General features: G+C 38.9%; 1 protein-coding gene across 3 annotated transcripts; it reads left to right on the forward strand.

Moving 5' to 3' along the window:
• Nucleotides 1-5,406: 5,406 nt before the first annotated feature.
• Nucleotides 5,407-21,025, forward strand: LOC137183973 (mitochondrial carrier homolog 1-like). 3 transcript variants are annotated; one of them, XM_067591225.1, is made up of 12 exons: nt 5,407-5,760; nt 7,733-7,817; nt 8,473-8,579; nt 9,209-9,268; nt 10,280-10,337; nt 10,911-10,962; nt 11,073-11,132; nt 11,235-11,328; nt 12,683-12,730; nt 13,561-13,628; nt 16,748-16,823; nt 19,091-21,025. In XM_067591225.1, exons 1-12 carry the CDS (start codon nt 5,605-5,607, stop codon nt 19,163-19,165), a joined length of 939 nt encoding a protein of 312 aa, XP_067447326.1. In that variant the 5' UTR covers nt 5,407-5,604; the 3' UTR covers nt 19,166-21,025. The 3 variants fall into 3 exon arrangements, with proteins under 3 accessions (XP_067447326.1, XP_067447325.1, XP_067447327.1); XM_067591224.1 differs by having other exon boundaries at nt 5,408-5,760; nt 9,206-9,268; nt 19,091-19,342; XM_067591226.1 differs by having other exon boundaries at nt 5,621-5,760; nt 8,478-8,579; nt 9,206-9,268.

A 21,025-nucleotide genomic window follows, 5' to 3' on the forward strand; every position in this document is an offset into this window, starting at 1 on the left:
AATCAGCTGTCATTAGGCACAGCATCTTATTTGACACATTTGAATCACTGAACAAATATGAGATGTGGGCAGACATCTGGAACCAGGCTGCATAATATAACATGCATGACATTTTGGGTGTGCTACTTTAGATTTTACCTCCGAATAAAGTGGTTTGGATAATCTGACCAACAGTTGGCCTGTTTAATTGTCTGACATTTGTAGCAATGTCACGTAGTCCTTAGATCTCACAAAATATTTGGATGTTATCGTCACCAATAGTAATGATGTTCAAAACTACTAAAATATGACCTCTGTCCTTTTGACTTTTGTGATCTGTGTTGCATCTGTAAAATATAATAACCAGACATCCTCAATTTTATGTGAACAATCCCCAGTTTGGGAACTTTATTCCCACCTACTATACAATGCCTTCATCTATCTAATACAATCATCTGTATAAAGGGAGGTCAAGTTGGTAGTTTTTCCTTTGCAGGGATTTTAATAAATGAGCTGAACATTAGATTTCATTTATAGTATCACTATGAAAGACTGATGAATTGAGAATTGAATGAGAAATTGCAATAATAGGAAAAGATGATTCATCTAAGCACAGAAAAGTAAAGAAATATGAATGTGATTTTTTTTTAACTGCTTAATTTTTCAGTGTAGTCACAAACTCATAAAATCTCATGGTGTGTTGGTTTGTTCTCTTCTCTTTCTCTCTCTAGACTTAGTTTAAACTAATTCACTCTCATTTTACCTTCTGAAGGCCTTTATATTGTTTTTGTTTAAACTGTTTTACAGAGGTGTTAATTATATTAATGAATGTGTTTTTGGAGACTGTAGTTGATTGTACTATTGGTTTGTATTGCACTGAGATGTGTTTCCAACATTTTACTGCTTTATGCAAATATGGTTTAAAATTAAGTGATTTGACTGGCTGTGGCATCTACTATGTACTGTAGATGGATTACTAATGGTATTCCAACAAATTAATGCAAAGATAGGGAGCTCCATCGTGAAACCAAAATACATACATTTCTCCCTTTTGGGTTCTGATTTTTTTTTCTCAATGGAGAACACAGAACGTACAGTGTAATTATTCCCAATTTACAGTGTACGGTGTACCAATACAGTACATACTGATACATACTGTACATGTAGGTACAAGGGAATAAATGGGATGTGAGGGAATAAAGGAGTAACAATCTGGGAACTTAAATATATATATTATACTGTAAAGGTATATAATGGGTACCTATTCTAATATTACAACATACATATGACCTGTGGATCAAGAGTCCAGCTTTTGGGAGGAACTTGAAGAAAATTTATACAGTAAGGATGGGGGTAAGGACTTCTATAGCACTTTATAAATCTGCTGTGATTTATTTAAAAATGAACATGCTACTTACCAATACAGGAAGGGTACAGACGACAACAAAAAGAGGACAGGCAAACTACATGGTTACTTTATTAAGGTTGGGGGTACGTAACTAACTGTGTACATTTGTGTTTTTACTTTGGAACAAATAGTGGTCTAGGGAAAGGATTATTGTCAGTACTGCCTATATAAAGGCTTACAGTATTATATGGGCCTAAAGCCTATATGTTACTGTGTATGTTGTACCCCCCTGCTTGAGGGGCTTACAACATTGTACTTACAGGGGACTTCAGAAGCCTGAGGTGGTTCAGGTTTATGTGGATTGACACTGTTACACAGGGTGCTGTTCATTGTTGTGATGGAGTACAGGAAGTAGAGAAGCCTTTTTATACTGAGGTTTCTACAGTAAATACAGCTGAACTGGAAAGCAGGATTGTCCATCTAATGGTCAAGGCAGATCAATTTTATGTCCTGTCACAGTGTGACTGCCATGAACTTCTAACTTTGTAGATCAGTAGGTCATACAAATCCCAGATTGTTACCACTTAACTCCCCCTACCCCTAACTTGTTCCTTTGTACCTACATGTAGGCATTAGTATGTAGTGGTACACCGTTTACACTATAAATTGGGAATAACATTTACAGACCAGATATGTATGATGTAGCATGAGAAAAAACATGCTGTTTTATCACATATAGTTCTTTCCAAATGTTTCATGAAGTGTCATCTCTTGAAAAATATCCGTTCATCTCAAGAAACAGGAAGTAGGGAAGTAGACTTTTTCATTTCACAGCATGCAGCACAGATGTCACTGTAACTTTAACTTTAAAGTTTCATAATCATTTTTGTTGTTTTTGTCTACGAGGTGGCAGAACTCAAGAACGAGCTGAAAATCATACACATTTCACATATTATCACTTTATATTGTTGACGTGGTTGTTGACAACGTGTTAGCAAACGCTTTCGTATTTACATGGCGAGAGAAAGATCAAGGACCATCTTTGAACAGAGACAGGGTACCAACCACACAGCCTCTGCCCAAAGAACAATTCATCAAATCAACAATTTAACAAGAAAAGAAAGTTGGCATGATTTAATAACAAAATATACATATTGTAAAGGTAAAATCCACACAGCTTTCATCCATCTAAACCCTATATGACCAGCAGCTAATAAAACACACAAGCTGTGCGAGTATATAAGAGCAGAAGAATTATGTCCCTGAGATCAGTAAAGGATGGAAAGAGAAGCTTTTAATTAAACCTCAGAAAATGTTACTTGACCCAGCTCTGCAGATATAAATGACTCCAAGAGACTCAATCATTCAAATTTATGATGAGCTGACAGACACAGAGATTCAGTTTAGACTCATATCTAATGGTAGGACAGATGTTCACCTGCTCTCATACTTGGATTAAGACATTCTTAATCAGGAATGTTTTCATAGACTACTAAAAGGTGACTTACAGTCGATCTGCTCGATCCAAAGGCGCCAACCTCATCAACAGCTGACAATAATTAATAACAATCAGAACTGGGAGTCAACATTTCCCACACAGATAATACTTTGACAAGAGATAAATGCTTTTTTCTCTTGGATTTTTTTGGCCACATTAGCGGCAGGGCTGTAGAGATGGCAGTGTTGGTTGGTCCACCACTTTGGTCCAGACTGAAATATCTTGGAAGAGTTGTTGTGAAATTTTATACAGACGTTCATGGTCCCCAGAGGACGTTTCCTAAGTGCTTAGTGATTTCCCTGACTTTTCCTCTAGCGCCACCATGACCTGAAAAAATAATGACATTCCCATCAGCGTGTTATTGTCACTGTGAGCATGTTAGCATGCTGACGTTAGCGTTTAGCTTAATTATCCCCTTCAGACATGTATGAAGACATAAAAATACTCGGTTTGGCATCTACTCATTCCCCTTCATTAAAAAATCCAGAATCTATACATATGCAAATATATTTCATTTCAGAAGTTTAACATCTGCACCCAAGTGTACTTCACTGTAAAGTCTATTCTCGGTGTATGTGCACTGGAGGCTTCAAGTTTCCAAAGCACTCTTGTGTAAGTTGAATATTGGACCAGGATTCCAAACTAGTTGTGATGTCACAAATGCTACTTGTAGGCCCACCCCCTATACTTGGAGCCATATTTTAATGAGACAAGCACACTGACCAGTGTAAAGTGGTAGATCTCTATTTGTGCCTCTCTTTCCAGTGTACTGTGTAAGCTGGGCATCAACATACAGTGAGTAAGGCAAGTTCTGTTTTTGCTTTTTTACCAACTCCTGAGAAAAGTATCTGGCTGGTTATCTGCTAAATGCCCCACTAGTCTCTAACTGTGTCTGCCTGCTGCTTGGTGAGCAGCAGGTAGTGTACAGTTGGTTTATCAGAGCTTTTTCATTGCCTGCTGCTGTTGAAAACAAGGTTGAATCAAGCTGTGGGCCTTGAAAATCAAAACACTGTGCTGAAAGAGGCTAAAAAGCTCTGAAGAGCTGATGGTAACTGCAGATTTGGTGGTAATTCTCTGTGGGTTTGTCACTAGGTGCAATCCCTTTCACATTATGCATAGTTACTTGATTGACTGCTAATTTGGAAATATTAATTATAAAGTTATTATGACCATTTAGCATGATCTTTACATCTCTTTGATGTAGCGTCATACCAGACATTACAGTACAATAAGCAGTATTAACTGCCCCTGTACACTGGGACAGTTGTAACAGTGGAGTGACTGTATTTAAATCAATTTTGCAACCTGTATATATTTCATAAAACCACTTGAATACATTGTTTCAGTAGTTGACAAATTGCAGTTTATAATATAGCAAATGGACTGTTCCAGTTCCAATGGTTTTGATTTATTGGTGTGTGAGGGTTGATACAGTGCTGAAATTCATATATAGGTGGGCAACAAAACAACAAAAATAATATATATATAATATAAACAAAGAAAAAAGAAGAGCATAAATTAAGGCATACAGATATAAGGCAAATGTTTGTTTAAAGGGATGAGGTGATAAACAGTTAGGATGGCATAGGGCAGTGGTTCCCAACTTTCTTTTGCTTATGACCCCCTAATACAAAAAAAACACACTAATTACCATGGGGAATAAGCTCTCCCTCCACCTACCAACTCCATTAACCATAACAGGCAGTGTGAGCCACTGCCAACAGGAGACAGGCACCGGCTTATCATCATATTATCACATTAATTCAAAACGTTTCCACATACTCATTTCTGTAACTATGATCCCAGCTAATTAAAAGAAAAGAAATAAAATTTAAATACAAAATGAAATCTTTGTTGAATCAGAACACAGTTCACACTAAACCATGTATCATAATGGTTCAAATGTACTATTGCTTTTTGGGTCCTGAATTGCAGAGAAGACACCCAGGACCATTGTAAGGCCAGTAGCACCACCTGCTGGAAATAAAGTGCTCCTGAAGTGCACATGAACTGGCATTAAATATTAAGAAATATTGTATGTAATACAGGTAGGTTTCCATTACAATTGCATAGCAATGATACCCAATTAAGCATTTGAGAGATTTGTGACTTCTGTGGGATTGTTTTTTTTTTCTTTGTTTATTGCCTACCAAAATATTTAAAATATGTGGCATTTTTTATATAAACTGGCTAAATAATGCAAAGCAAACAATGATATGGGGAAAAAAGTAAAAAAAAAAAAAAAACAACAAAAAACGCATTAAAAGTAAATGAGAAAGATATAGAATAGAATATGGGTCTTTGCAGCATAAAGTAGAAAAATAATCGAACAAATAAGTAAAATAAAAACTACAGTAACAACTTATTAAACATGAATGCATCCCATGGTACCGTGGTCTCAATGAGGACACTATGAGATACTTTATATTTTACAGGATGTTCTAACATCTGGACAGCTTGATCATCACACTGACTGTGACGACGGAAGTCTGAATACTCACGTGAGCAAAAAAAACAACCAAAAACGGCACGAGCTAGACTCCGCCCCCTTTTTTGGGGCTCCTCTGTCACGTGATATTAGACTGTTAGTTTTAGATAATAAAACACCCCTGTCTCAGACCTACTTATTACAACAGCATGTTCACTGTAACATTTGCTTAACTGAATCCGTCCTGGAACTGTATTATTTTGAAGGTTGGTAGCGGAAGTTATCGCAGTCACTTCGACTGACCGTGGAGGGATGAACGGAATGATCCGTCTCCCTCCTTCAAGGTAATTAATGATGGAATCGTCAGAAAACCTGCCCGGTCAGGTGGTCGATGTGGAGCGGGACACTGCACCGACACCCGTGGATGTGGACACCACGGTCCTACTGCTGGGAGCGGGAGTGACAGCCATCACACACCCGCTGTTATATGTGAAGCTACTAATACAGGTACTGATGGAGCTAGCTAACAGCATCCGTGACAGACAGAGGTGGTCTTTTGTTTCCCCGGGTGACAGGAGACGACGCTGAAGTTAGCTTCCGATTCGGGGTGAAGGGAAACATAAATAATGATACTAAGCAGCATATTCTTCCTTTATTTTACCACGTACATTTATGAAACAGTGTTAGGCATCGTAGCAAAAGCCTTACCGTTTAAACCCACTTTCAGATTTGCAAAACCTTTATTTTGCTTATGAAAATTGAAAACAGGCGATTTCATTTAGCTCAAGTTTAATCACTGTTCTGAATTCATCTGCTACCCAACTTGTAACCATATCAACTTTAAAGAGTACAGCTTATCAAAGCACAACTGAGTTATCAGCTTGATAAACTAATGACTGGGAAGGAAAACACATCAGTGGCTGATGTTAACATCTCTTTCAATCTATTTGGAGAGTACAACAATTTTGAAGAATGGGACGCAGCAGAGGAAAGAGAAATGGAGAAGAAAAGATAGAAACCAAGTGGAAAACGGCACGAGGAACTGCCACCTGAAGAGCTTAAAATGATAGATGATAGAAGGATGAGATTAATACAAAAAAAGGCAACACAATGAGCCGTTAATATACTGACAGAGATTTGGAGACATAGTCTGCGGTCGTGAACTGAATGCCTCAGTTCAGTCCACTGAGACTGGCAGCGAGTACAGTGTGGCAGATTTTATGGAAATTAGAGGTGGTATCAATCGCCATCAAATTTCAATATAATAAGTGATACAGAGTTCAAGTCAAGTAATACTGTCTTTAAAGCAATGTTGAAACTAAAGGAAAAGCGGTAAAAATACCAGTGTCCATCATCTTCCTATAACTGAGTCTGACCCCCCCATACACCTGCTGGTGAGAAAGGTATGGTTGGACACCCAGCATTGCTTTGCACGGAGGGGCATGATGAGGATGGTGTTGAATATATCAGCCCGGCGTGCAATTCAGAGACCAAAAACCATAAAGATCCCACTGCCTCGGACCAGGAAAACCTGAGAGGTTTTATGTTTTCCATGCCTGGGAATCCCTTGTGTCCGGTTCAAAGTTTTAAGAACTACTTCTCCCAAGTGTCCAGACAACACCAAAGCCTTCTCTCTTCATCCTCGACTTAAAACTTAATGTCACTCAAGTGTGGTACATCTGGAGGTGAATTATGTCGGGAACATGCTGAAAATGATCTGTGAAGAGGTGAAACTGATGAACTAACGAACTTATAAATGAGCACCTGTTTGGTATGTCTCTTATTTAACGTAAACAGTTTTAGACCTAAAATCAAGCTTAATTTCAATACTTTGTAACGAGTTACGGCGATGGAGCCATAACCTCATTGTAATTTATACTGTGACCAACCACTCGGTTGTAAAAAGGACTAAATGATTCTTTGTCATGACAACAGTAAGCTCTTGCTTAATAACCTTTTGATTATGAGTGCAAAACTTTTACCAAAAACTTATAGTTTTATTTTATATTGTTGGTATAAGTGGACAGTCAAAAGGACATCCCTCTAGGACAATCTGCTCTCAACCAATTAAAGAATTTAAAAAAAGGTTTTTGTATGACAAATACAAAACAAAACATGCGTAGATGTGTTGCACAGCGAAGCTTTGAGAAGTTGTTGAAGTCAGGTCCTTTGATCGTCGGCTCACTACAGTTTCTCAGTCAAAAATGGACAAGACCAAATATTCATTAGAAGGAGATATTGACACTGTGACTGTGACTGGGCTGTCCTTGCCATGGTGGTGTTTTTAAGACTGTGTTGTAAAAGCTCAGTTTTTGGGTGAGAAAAACAGCCAAAACTGAGAGAAAAAGATGCATTTTTAAATTTAACTGGCTTAACATGGACGCACTCCAAGGGCCGCCAATGGTGTTTTTGGTCATTATAATAGTTGTTCCCATGATGCAGGGAAGCAATTTATAATCTCTGTCACTTTTGTTTCCAGGTGGGACATGAACCTCTTCCCCCAACTGTGGGCACAACTATGTTTGGAAGGAGAGTTTTATACCTGCCTGGCTTCTTTTCCTATGGTGAGTGGCTTCTGACTAATCAATGGTTCATCACTTGACTGTACATGAGTTAAAGGACCATACCAGTGCTTTTGCATTTTTAACCTAAGTAACTAACATCTGCTTCCATTAGAGCCAGTCATTTCCCAAAACACGGAGCCACGCTTTAGCTTTGTAATATTTTGCAGGATTCTCTAAACTTTACAAATGAAATGTACAGGTGGTACATCTACCTTAAAATGTAGTACTTTGCCTTACAAAACACACATTCACATTTATAACTCAAAGTAGTCATGATTCCACATGTAAAACAATCTCGGAGACTAATTTCCATGGCGGAGATATACATTCCATGTAGTTCCATTTTGGTTAGCAGGACAGATGTTCTGTCTATGTTATTAATTTTGAAAGCATCCTCACCTCACTTTTACTGCCTTTTGCACATTACTGTATGTTGAGCAAGTCTCTGTGAGTAGATTTTTATAGCGTACTGAAATGAACTGAAAGCAACGGGCCCCTGGAAAGTTGGAAAAACTAAAAATCACAGCATCATTATTATGCTGTTGTTATGATTAGCATTCATTGGGAAATGGCTGTTGGTTAATGTAAATTGTATGAACAGAACCACTGGAATAGTCCTTTAAGGGCAGCTGGCAGTAAATGTATTTTTTTTCAGCACAGCATATCGTGAAAGTGGATGGAAAGAGGGGTCTCTTCCGTGGCCTCTCACCACGCATCGTGTCCAGTGCCATCTCTACTGTGGTCAGGAGTAAAGTTAAACAGGTAAACAAGGATTGAAACTACGATTGTACACATGTCTTAACAATTGTTATTTACTATATGACGCATTTTGTCATCAGCACATCCATTTGTGTTTCTCTAACTGGGTGTCACGTCATGGTGTCACCATAAAGAAACGTAGTTAGTCAGATACTCCCCTGTTGCATCTCTGAACGGGTTATGAAGAAGCCTGCACTTCAGTTTTACAGCCATACAGAGGTTGTTATGCTAATAGCTAATACTATTGTAATGATTGAACCTAATTCGCCATGAATTCTAAATTAAGTCGAATTTTTGTAAACTTTGAGGCTTAAACCCATCCTTAGTGTTTCTTATATTTTGCCCCCCTCATGTATGTTAATGGGCCGGACAAAATATTAGGAACACTTTTCAATATAATGCGGTCCAGGACACCACCATCACCAGCCAATATGACCTTAATAATAAACATAAAGCAGAATTATTACCTTTCTGACAATGTCAACCAAAATTGAAAATGTTTAAGCTTCATAAAAGTAGAATTTATGGCAGAGCTGTTGTATTGGATTGCATTAGATGTGTATATTGGTGTATCTTTGCACCCCTAGGTGTAAGTGTTGTCAAATAAATTTTTGTTGTTCTTTATTCAGCAGATGGAGCTTCTGTCCAAAACAGATGAGCTGCAGTCTTCACTCAGGAAAGTGGTCAAAGAGGTGAGAGGTCAGCTACTCCTGGATGACATGAAAACAGAGACATCTGTTTACCCTAATCTATAATCTTTATACTTAATGCCTACTTTCTGTTGGACATTTTGGTATGTAAATGTCCCGTTATGAAATGACTCTATTGAATTTGTTCTCAAATGTGCCACATCCAGGTTTAAGACTAAACTGTCAAATGTCTGCATATTCATACCATCAGAGACATTTCAAATGATACTTAAGACACATTTATCCACCAGAACATGCATAGATACTTGGATAGATGCATCCATGTTGTAGCCAGAAGTAGACAAGCGGTATTGCGATGCCACCTCACTTGTAAGCCCATGTATAACACTTTAATGTATGTAATTCTTTCTGCCAGTAAAACTGTCCAGGAGATCCTGTAGAACATAGAAAGTATAGCCACAAGCCTCAGCTCCATGAAATACATTTTACTTTAATCATTTCCACTAAATCTGCCAACAAAGAACTGACAATGGACCATTTAAGACCAGTGATCAGTGATCTGTCTACACGGGGCTGATGGTGAGCTGACACCCTGCAGATCTAAGCGTCGTGTTTCCTGGACAAAATTCAATTTTTACAGTTATGCCTTCCAATTTTTATGAAATGTTGCATTTATCCTGATTACAGTGACAGAAATCATGGAGCTTGATGACTGAAATCATAAGCTAGCCAGTAATTCCTGCTGAGTTTAATGAGCGACTCCACACAGCACTTTCACATCCACACTGTGGAGGTCAGATAGAAGCTACGTTCATATTATTTTTTCAAAAAGTCTGTGTCCCAACCAATTTCACACTGACTGAATAACTTCCACATTCACACAGACTACCTTCATCTTTCCACAGCGATTAACCCAAAAATCTTCACTGGCAGTGGAAATGTGTTCAGTTCCACTCTGACAGCGCAGAAATGGTAGTAAATCATGTACATCAGTCGCCAGATTCGTCTACTTTATTTCAAATTGTTGCTCTTCAAATGGTTTCCTCTCTCTAGACCTCCCACGAGATGATCATCCAGTGCCTGTGCAGAGTAGCCACTCATCCTTTTCATGGTATGTCTTGATTAAGGCTCTGCCTTTTTCCACTGCTGACAAAAAGGAGTAATGGCAGCATATAATCAATATCAGTCCTTCCTCACTCACTTCTGTCAAAGTTTATTCCACCATAAAGAGCAGTGCACACGTCCTTGAGTTCTGGAAGCTTCCTCCTTTATACACAACCAAAACTAGAGCTGCAACAAATATATTTCATCACTGATTAGTGTAAAGTTATGTTGTAGACTTTTACTTTAGTCTATAAAATGTCAGAAAATAATGAAAAATGTCCATCACAAATTCTCAGAACCCAGTATGACATCTTCTGGTGTTCTGTTTTATCCAACCAACAATCTAAATCCCAACAATATTCAGATCACTGAGTATTGATATAAAACAGAGAAAAGCAGCAAATCCTCACACTGGAAATCAAAACCAGCAAAGGTTTGGCATTTTCCATTAATTAATTGTGCTTCCTACAGGATGTGCCGAGTTGTCAGCCCTCTTAAAGCTCATATAACGAGTGACATATAATTGAATATCTGAATGAACCAACTGGATCTGTAGCTGATCACCTGTTTCCTTCGGCAGTTATGTCAGTGCGGTGTATGGCCCAGTTTGTAGGCAGAGAGGTCAAGTATAGGTAAGACTTCATTTCATGCTGCAGATATTTCAACATAATTCCTGTAAAACTCCTGAAAGCCTGGTCGGTACTGTAATCTGACCTCATCACTGTTTCTGACATGTTTGCAGTGGGATGTTCCGTTGTGTCGTCAGGATTTTTAAGGAGGAAGGAGTCACTGGATTCTATGTGTGAGTCATAATTTCACTGCTCATTAGTAAAATTCTTACAACATATTTATCATTAACCACCACATGTCTGAGCAGTGTTTTTTGTGGCTTGCTGTGTTGCAGTGGTCTCATACCTCATGTGCTGGGAGAAGTCCTCTTCCTGTGGTGTTGCAACCTCCTGGCTCACTTTATTAACACCTATTCTGTAGACGAAAGTGTAAGTCTGTCTCCATCACGGAACAGTTTAAATATAATTTTGCAGAAATAAATAAAATACATTTCTTACGTGTGTTTTGAAGGTCTGACAACATTGAGTTGAGTTAGAGAAGTACAGAATTCACTGAAAAAATGCAGCGTTCCAGTTCATTTGAATGGAGCCAGTTGAGCAACACAGCCGTTGTACCAACACAGAGGGCTTTGAAAAAATAAAAGCAGGGTGTTCCAACAAAATAGTTTAACTTTTGCCACCTCAATCCATCCACGTCAAAACTGGACGTTATCTGGCAAGGCGCCGTATTTGCTAATTGCAGACATGAAAGCAGGAATTCCTGGTGGATTACTTTGCAGTGTGAATGCTGTACTTGACCTTGTGATTGATGTGATGAAAGACTCAGAGTATTGTAAACCTCTGTGCAGCACTTGTTCATCAAGAAATAGTTTCATCACATAACTCAAAAATTGTCATCTATACATTATTTTTTCTTGGTGTGTAGATTAAACAAACAGCATGTCGATCGGTGAGCTTTAGGGGTGTTAGTAGGCATGCTTTGGCTTCCAGGTTTTATGCTAAGCTAGGCTGACCACATCCTGACTCTAGCTCTGTACTTAACACAGACATGAGATTGATACCCATCTTCTCATCTCAAAAAAGAATAAAGGTATCTCCCATTAAGTTTCTTTCATCAGAAATAATGGAACCTAATTTAAACTTTCACATTATTAAGTAGTCTGTTGTGGTTGTCCACCTTCTGCTCCCCAAAAGTCTCTGATCATCTCTTCAGTTTTACCAATGTGAAGCCGAGGGATCAATGACAGTTCATCTTTTCTAGAGCCAACATTTAAATGGTTTACAACTGGTTGACAAAATATAATAAATATGTGGTAAAAGTGGTAAATAAATGCCACTTTTGTCTCATTTATTCATTCTGTCTGTTTGATTTCGTGTTGACTTGGCATTTACAACAAAAACCAGTAGTTTTGAATTTGTCTCCGTCCAGTGTAAATGAAACTGCTTGCACTGCCATTCATTTTTAGCTTTGCATAATACATGGAATACTGGAACCCCTCAAAGTACCAGTCGTACCAGTAACAGTTGTGTGTGTCAGAAGTTTCTGCATTAATCATGCTGATGACTTTCCAAAAATTAGTAAAAATGCTACTTAAACCTTCCCTTGTTTTAAGTTGGTATTTTCAGTGTAATATGACATAATGCTGTACTGGATAGTGAGGCGATGTCAGTCTAACAAGTATTACAAGTGCTATCAGAGTACTTCAGTAAATGCATTTCAGGTTATGTAGAAAGGGATTGAAGAATATTTGACTGTTGACACTTGTCTGTATTTCCTCTGCAGTTCAGCCAAGCCTCAGCTGTGAGAGGCTACACTAAGTTTGTCATGGGGGTAAGTTGAGCATTTAAAGGACCAGTGTATAAAATTTAGTAAGGTTGCAGATAGCAACCAAATGGACACCCCTCTCCTCCCCTCCCCCTCCCCTTCCAAGCGTGTAGGAGAACCTACAGTGGCCACGAAACTCGTATAAAAAGCAAAGGCCCCCTCTAGAGCCAGTGTTTGGTTTGTCTGTTCTAGGCTACTATAGAAACATGGCGGTGCAACATGGAGGCCTTTAGACAGGAACAACAGGAAGTCAGCCATTTTGAATTAACTTTGTAATTTTTGCTCCGTTTTTGCCATTTGCAGACGTTGTATTTTAACGAACTCCTCCTAGAGATTTGAACTGACCTACTGGTTGGCTTCATCTGAAGACCTTTACGATGAAAAGTTATCAAAATCATTAGTTTTCATGGAACGTCCCTGCTGGGCATGCCTGTCAATTTGCATGTCTTGCCATGAAACAGGAAATTGTTGTAACTCCACTTGACTTGTTCATACTGCCCCAAATTTCACATGCTTGATTGGAAGTCAAATACTGAACACAGGAAACACTGTTTTACCGATTCACACAGTGTCTGATAATCCTGACAATTCAAAGCCGTGCCAACAGACCTAGGATAGCGATACCACGGTTGCTGTTCTGCGTGACACACGTGAGATACAAGGCCCCGTTCATTGCTGCTTACAGCTAAAATGAATATTATATCCCATTTCTGCGTAGTCTGTTCCGCTAGACACCACTAAATCTTACACACTGGTCCTTTAACATAATGTTATATATGAAATGTTTCTCATGTGCAGCAGCGTTCAAGGTTAATGCAATATTTGTTTGTCTCTAGATTGCAGTGAGTGTTCTGACATATCCATTCATGCTGGTGGCTGATCTAATGGCAGTCAACAACTGTGGGTGAGTCATTCATCCAAACATTACTGGATGTCAACTGTTTTACTGTTGCTGTTTTCTGTGAAACCACATTAATGATTTAACATACAGTTAGTTCATTCAGCTCATACTAATCTGATCCACATGAAGTGATAGTGATGCTCTGCAGGACTGATATTTATCATTGATGAAGAATCTATTCATTTACTGATTCCTCATTGGTCCCATCACTCTTTGTTTTATAGAAATAAAGCGCATCAGATCTAAATATGAGCTATGTTAATCGTTCATTTCAAAAAAAGGTTTGTATTTTATTGAGAGTATTAAGTCTATACATCTCGTCTCCAAAATCACCAAGCACACATTGTCCTCTACTTCCCGTCTGACTGCATCCAATTCCACTATGTGGCGCTATAGAACACCCAGTAACTATACTCACCATGTAATTTTCATGTAAATCAGATGATGTTTGTCATGTAAGGCCGACTTCCTGTTGTCAGTAGGTGATGCTATGTGACCTTGACTCAATATTGACATGTAGAAGTGTTCAGTCCTGGACTCAATCAAGCATGAAAAATTTGGGGCAGATTGGACAATGTAAAGCCAAATTACAACTTCCTGTTTAATGCCCCAAACATGTTGTGGGCAAAATTCACCGGCACACCACGCCAAGGGCATTCCATGAAATATAAAAAGCTTTGTAATTTATCATCACAAAGGTGTTTAGATGTAACCTACCAAACTTGAAGTCACTCGGGTGAAATCTCTAGGAGGAGTTTGTTAAAATACAACGCCTGTCAATGGCCTCACTTTGCGAAAAAATTTATTTAAAATGGCTGACTTCCTGTTGGACTTAGGGTTTGACTCCAAGAGGCTTTTTTTTAAAGTCTGGAGATGTTACATCTGTCTACCAAATTTTGTACATATATGTCAAATTTAAAGGTGGGGACTTTGACTTTGAAATTTTCTAGGGCCATTTAGCCATTTTGCCACACCCAAACCCAAGACCCATGTCAGATATCAAGTTACGCTACTTCTGATGCATTTGCCAAATTTTGTGAGTTTTCAAGCACCCCTAGCACCTCAAAGACACTAAAAGTTACTAGGGGGTGCTATAGAGCCAAAATGCCACACCCAAGCCCAATTCTGATAGAAATTGTAATATTTACTATTTCAAACATGGATGCATGGATGAATCATGTATTGGTTCAAACATATATGCAAAGTTGTGTTAGTTTTCCCGCACTCAAATGTGTTATTAATTAAATGTAAAATTAATCTGTAGGAGGAGTTCATTAAAGTACAGCACCCGTTAATGGCTTCACTTCATGATAAAAATGCAAAGTAGATTCAAAATAGCAGACGTCCTGTTGGACTTAGGGTATGACTCCAAGAGGCTTTTTTTTAAAGTCTGGAGACGGTACATCTGCCTACTAGATTTCATACATCTACATCAAATTTAAAGGTGGGGACTTTGACTTTGAAATTTTCTAGGGGGCACACTTGAGCCATTTTTCTACACCCAAATCCAAGACCCATATCAGATATCAAGTTATGCCACTTTTGATGCATGTGCAAAGTTTTGTGAGTTTTCGAGCATTCCTAGCACCTCAAATACTAATGAAAATACTCACTACCTCAAACAAAGGTGCAAAGTTTCATGAGTTTTAGTGCATCCTAAACGCCTCAAACGTGTGTTCATAAAATGAAAAGCTTTTAAAAGATATGTTTTATGACCAGAATGATGAGAGCAACGAATGCTCAGAATTTCATGAACATTCGAGCAACTTTGGGGGCACTATGCAGCCCGATGGCCACGCCTGAGCCCAATCACTGCAGAACATTGTAATTTTCACCAGCTCTGATGTGTGTGCCAATATTCATGAGTTTTCAAGCATCTCAAGCCCCTCAAAAATGCAACGGCGTAGGGCAATAATAACAGTTATAATCTTTACAAAAACACTTTACAAAAATCTTTACAAAAACACTTATTACTGACAAGCACTGCTTGTCAGTAATAAGTGAGTTGTAATGAATATCATCAATCAGAGCATCCCTAAACCGATCAGCTATTGGATAGATTGCCATGAAATTTTGTGGTCATGCATGTTACCCAGTAGATGAATCCCGCTTACTTTGGTGATCCCTTAACTTTTCATCTAGTTCCACCACCAGGTTGACGTGTTTCAGACAGAAATATCTTGGCAGCTTTTGGATCAATTAACATGAATTTTGGAAACAAGCATTTATGCCTGACTCAGGATCAATTATGAGAACCATGAAGTTTTGACCTGATGATGGTGCTAGATGAAAAGGTTTTTTTCCAGTACTTTGGTTTATGACTAAATACTTGCAAAACTAATTCATTCAAATTCCCATCAGCCTCAGCTGTGCTTTGGGTTTAATGCAAATGTTAGCATACTAACATTCAAAGCTAAGATGTTGAACATGATAAAACATCATACATGCTTAAAGGAAACAACAGTCAGGAGCTTAAATGAACACTGAAACATGTTTTTCTTGCTGTAATCATTCCTCCCTGTTCATACTGGCTACTACTGTAGAAGATCCCTTCAGAGTGCACTGACAAAATAACTGATGGGGGCCAAAATCCACAGTCCTCCTCCTGTGCAAAAATGCATTTAAAAATTTATCTGAAGCTAATATGAAGCTTCAGCGTCCAAATAAGTCAAATCAAGTATAATTCAATGTTACAGTCTTTTTAGTGCCAAACTCCCTCTTTTTGTTACTATACTTCCACCTGCAGCTCAACAGGGAAACACTGTCTGAAGAAACACAAAGAGGGAATTTGATGCTAAAAAGACTGTAAATGTGACAGATATCCACTTGATATGACTAACTCAGACTGTCTCATATAAGCTTACACATTAACTTTTAAATGACTGTGTGGACAAACTGTGGATTTTGGCTCCATCACTTACATTGAAAGCACCTTTTGAAGGGGATCTTTTAATAGCCAGTATGACCAGTATGACCAGTAAAACCAGGTCTTATTCACAATGAAGAGCAGCCGTCTCTGTCCCAGCTTTTGAGTCTTGTTGTCTGGGAATTTGTGGAACTCTGTATTTCTTAAATCTTTGCTACAGTCCTGATGTTTGAGTCTGATTGGTTGATCTTCTCAGTTTGACTGCAGGTCTTCCTCCTCACTCACCCATCTTTAAGTCCTGGATGCACTGTTGGAATCACCTGAGCCAGAAGGTACAGTCACTCTGCTCATCTGCTGAAATAGACATCTGTCAGTATGTGTCAGCATCACCACGTGTTCGGACTGAATTGATTTAAGTGCTCTATAAATAAAAGCTTACTTACTTAGTGGTTTTCAAATACACACACAAGCCCAGTTGGTGTTAGAAAACTTCTTTGCTTTAACAAATAAAATAATCATTTAAAAACTGTATTTTGTGTTTACTCAGGTTGCCTTTGGTCTATGTTACATTTAGTTTGAAGATCTGAAACAATTTAGTATGGGATATACACAAAAACAGAATAAATCAGGAGGTATTTCACAGCACTGTAAGTACAGCCACATAGAATCACCGGCGTAGCTGTAGACTCTTAAGACTTGTCTACACTTGGTCTTGAAGTGTATTTGTACACTTCAGGTCTATTTTCCTCTGTTTTACATACATCACTGCAAGGACTGTGTGTGGGATGGAGGCCTGAAGCTGCTGCAGATATGCAGTCCATGTAAACATTGTGTAATGTTATAAGCATTATGGCCCAGTGAAATATTACGGTGAATGTTTTGTCAAGAGCTGTTTGGTTTTTGTGTTGAGGAGATTTACTGACAGGGTCGACACACACACTGGCATTCACACTCACATTCACAACTATCAACCTAACCTGCATGTCTATGGTTGTGTGAGAGACAGCCTTTACTGTCTGCGAGGACAGACTCTTTGTTGTTATTCTGCCCCCCTCCCTCCCCCCTCTTTCTTTCTCTCTCTCAACCCAACCGGTCAAGGCAGATGGCCGCCCACCAAGAGTCCGGTTCTGCTTGAGGTTTCTACCCGTTAAAGGGGAGTTTTTCCTTCCCGCTGTCACCAAGTGCTGCTCATGGGAGAGTTCGGTCTAGACCTGCTCTATGTGAAAAGTGCCCTGAGATGAGTTTTGTTGTGCTTTGGCGCTATATGAATAAAAATTGATTGATTGATTGATTGATTGACTGTCAATTCTCATATAAAAACTGGTATTCAATGATGACATTCCTGATATTTGTTAAGCTGCTGTCAGTGAATTCATATTCTTCCTGTAGATTTTTCACATTAAAAGCCTACCATTAAGGCTGAAATACTTTCAATGTGAAAAATCAGCTGTTTGTGTTGAGTTGGAACCATGGTGGCATAACAGTGGTCCAGAAAAAACGGAAAAGTGAGCAGAATTAATACCGCGGTAATGCAATGGTTAATGAAAACAGTATTTCTGTTCAAGTTGCATCAGCAAAGCGCCGAGTATGACATGACTCTTACTGTACTGATGGAATTAGTGCTTTGGAATTGGACATTGTATTGAATATATCAAGACAACAGGTCAACATGGTTTTCATTAACTAGGGAACAGGGGATATTAGAAATAAAGGCCTGGTTCTCTCCATCACTGAGGTCAATCCAGGCCACTGTTTGAGAATTTACAGTATTTAGAGCAGTTAGGGTTAGCGTTAGGGTTAGGGTCAGTGTTAGGGTTAGGGTTAGGGTCAGTGTTAGGGTTAGGGTTAGGGTCAGTGTTAGGGTTAGCATTAGGGTTAGGGTTAGCGTTAGGGTTAGGGTTAGCATTAGGGTTAGGGTCAGTGTTAGGGCCAGGGTTAGGGTTAGGGTTAGCGTTAGGGTTAGGGTTAGCATTAGGGTTAGGGTCAGTGTTAGGGCCAGGGTTAGCGTTAGGGTTAGGGTTAGCATTAGGGTTAGGGTTAGCGTTAGGGTTAGGGTTAGCGTTAGGGTTAGGGTCAGTGTTAGGGTTAGCGTTAGGGTTAGGGTTAGTGTTAGGGTTAGGGTCAGTGTTAGGGTTAGCGTTAGGGTTAGGGTCAGTGTTAGGGTTAGCGTTAGGGTTAGGGTTAGCGTTAGGGTTAGGGTCAGTGTTAGGGTTAGCGTTAGGGTTAGCGTTAGGGTTAGGGTCAGTGTTAGGGTTAGGGTCAGTGTTAGGGTTAGCGTTAGGGTTAGGGTTAGCGTTAGGGTTAGGGTTAGCGTTAGGGTTAGGGTTAGCATTAGGGTTAGGGTCAGTGTTAGGGCCAGGGTTAGGGTTAGGGTTAGGCAGCTAAACTCAAACATATACGAGGAGCATTGTTGGAAATTGTCTGTACTCCTATATTTTATTGTGTTAAATTGTTATCTTCTGTCATTAACATACATACAGGTAGCAGCTTATTACTGCATGTATACAAACTTGTACGTTTTTTTTAAGGCTGTACAGTACATTTGGATAATGTTATGATTCCATGGAATTTAAGGGTGGTGTTTGTTCCCTCTTGTCAGGGCCACCTCTTCAGAGGATCCAGCTTCTTTTCCCGCCGGGTGCCAGTGACCTCCCTGCCGTCCATTGAGAACTGACATCATCATCACCGGCTGGACTCTTCCTCTTCTTCCTATTCACAAATATTTTCCAAAGACACTTCCAACAGCGATAACACATGTTCCTATGATGTCATAATTGTTTTTTGTTCAGACAGCCATTGTGTTGCATTCATTTCTGTACACTATAAAAAGTGTATCAGTGGACTTTTTAAACTAGTCTGAATTCATTTTTGTCAGTTACATCATCCTCAGTGCAACAAAGAGTTTTTAACTCAATCTGCAATTTAACTGCATTACCATGCACAAATTAGGTAACTGATAAAAAATTGCATGGCATGCATTTCAAAATGGTTTGCAAAAGTGTAAAGTACTCATGATTGGCAATAAAGACGCTAAAATTTGCGAAAACACTGTTATTGTCCTTTAACACTAGATTATGTAACTTATGCTGACCAACAGCATAATGGCCCATGAATCTTAGGTCATTTTCCCAAATTCTCCTGAGTCAGTTGTTTTTATCAGGCATCCACACAAAACATCCCTGCTGGTGGGGGCGTGTTGTTTCAGGTATTGCCGAGACAATGAAACAGGCTCCAGGACGGCGGGTTTGAGTAACAAATCCATGAATTTCAAAGTTTATTAGACACCAAAACACATCACAGCAATTTCTGATAATATGAGACAGGATTTTACAGTTACCATGGCAACAATAATTTTATCTTTCATCATGATGATCATCAGGTAAACTGTGCAAATACAGCATTCATGTTACAAAGTCGCATTGTGCATTGTGTCGTGGCAAAAGTTGAGTCAGGTGTTTTGCTTTTAATTGTAGTCTTATGTTGCATGCTCATAGTGAAACAGTAGCACAGTGAGAGAAGATTTATCAAGTGAGTTGGCTCAGTACACAGTGGTATCGCTCTAAATTTTGCTAACATGGTCATACCAGACTGTAGCAGCAAAACCTCTGAGTGTGTAGAACTGAGTGAGGGTGTTTTGTTGCTTATGAATTCCACTAATATATTTTGTCTTCCAAAAGATACATAGTCTCACTTAAAAGTATCTTTGTCATTGACCTTTTGTGCTTTTCCTAATATTCAGTCATATATATAATGTTATAATGTCAGATATTCATATTAAAGGTGGCCAAAGTGTCAAATAATAAGGTAAACATATGTAGAAGTCATCCCTGTGAGCTAAATGCACTGACCTCAGACTGCTCTGAACACTTAGTTTCCAACCGTTTTGTCTATTTTCAGCCCGAGCTGACATCGGGTCATGTCAGATTTCTTTACATGGTCATCTGCTCCACGCACAGTGTGCGAGTTCACTTCTCTGCTCTGCAAACATTATGGTGTTTTTCCATTTTTTGGAGAATAGTCACGCCGAGCCATGACTCGAGTCGAGCTGGCTGGCACTGAGTGTTTTTCCATTACGCAGCATGGCAAAGTAAAATAAGCTGTTTACCTGTTGTAGTCGTGCCGGTGTGAACTGAGAGGCTGCATAAAGGTCTCGTATAAGATAAATAAGGAGTTTTTTGAACTGTGAATCATACAAAGCTACTCTAGCAGAGTCCCAGAATAAAAATATAGAGCTGGAAATGAGCATAATAGGTCACTTTTTGTATAAATTTACAGGGGGGGAAATAATGTCTTGAACTAGCAGCTTTGCTCTCATAATTAAAACAAACATTTTCAAAAACAAAATAAAACCTCTCACATGTATTTGCATTGCGCAATTCCAGTTGTTCAGACAGACTTCTCAGATACAGCCAACCTGTCATCTCATTCAAATGAAATATTTTCTACTCAACAGTGTTCAGTTTATGTTGTAAATCAGGGCACAACTTTCTTATGAGACACCCTTTATAAAGGGTTCATTCATGAGGCAGGATGA

This window comes from Thunnus thynnus, chromosome 6, assembly GCF_963924715.1.
Source record: "Thunnus thynnus chromosome 6, fThuThy2.1, whole genome shotgun sequence".
Lineage (NCBI taxonomy): Eukaryota > Metazoa > Chordata > Actinopteri > Scombriformes > Scombridae > Thunnus > Thunnus thynnus.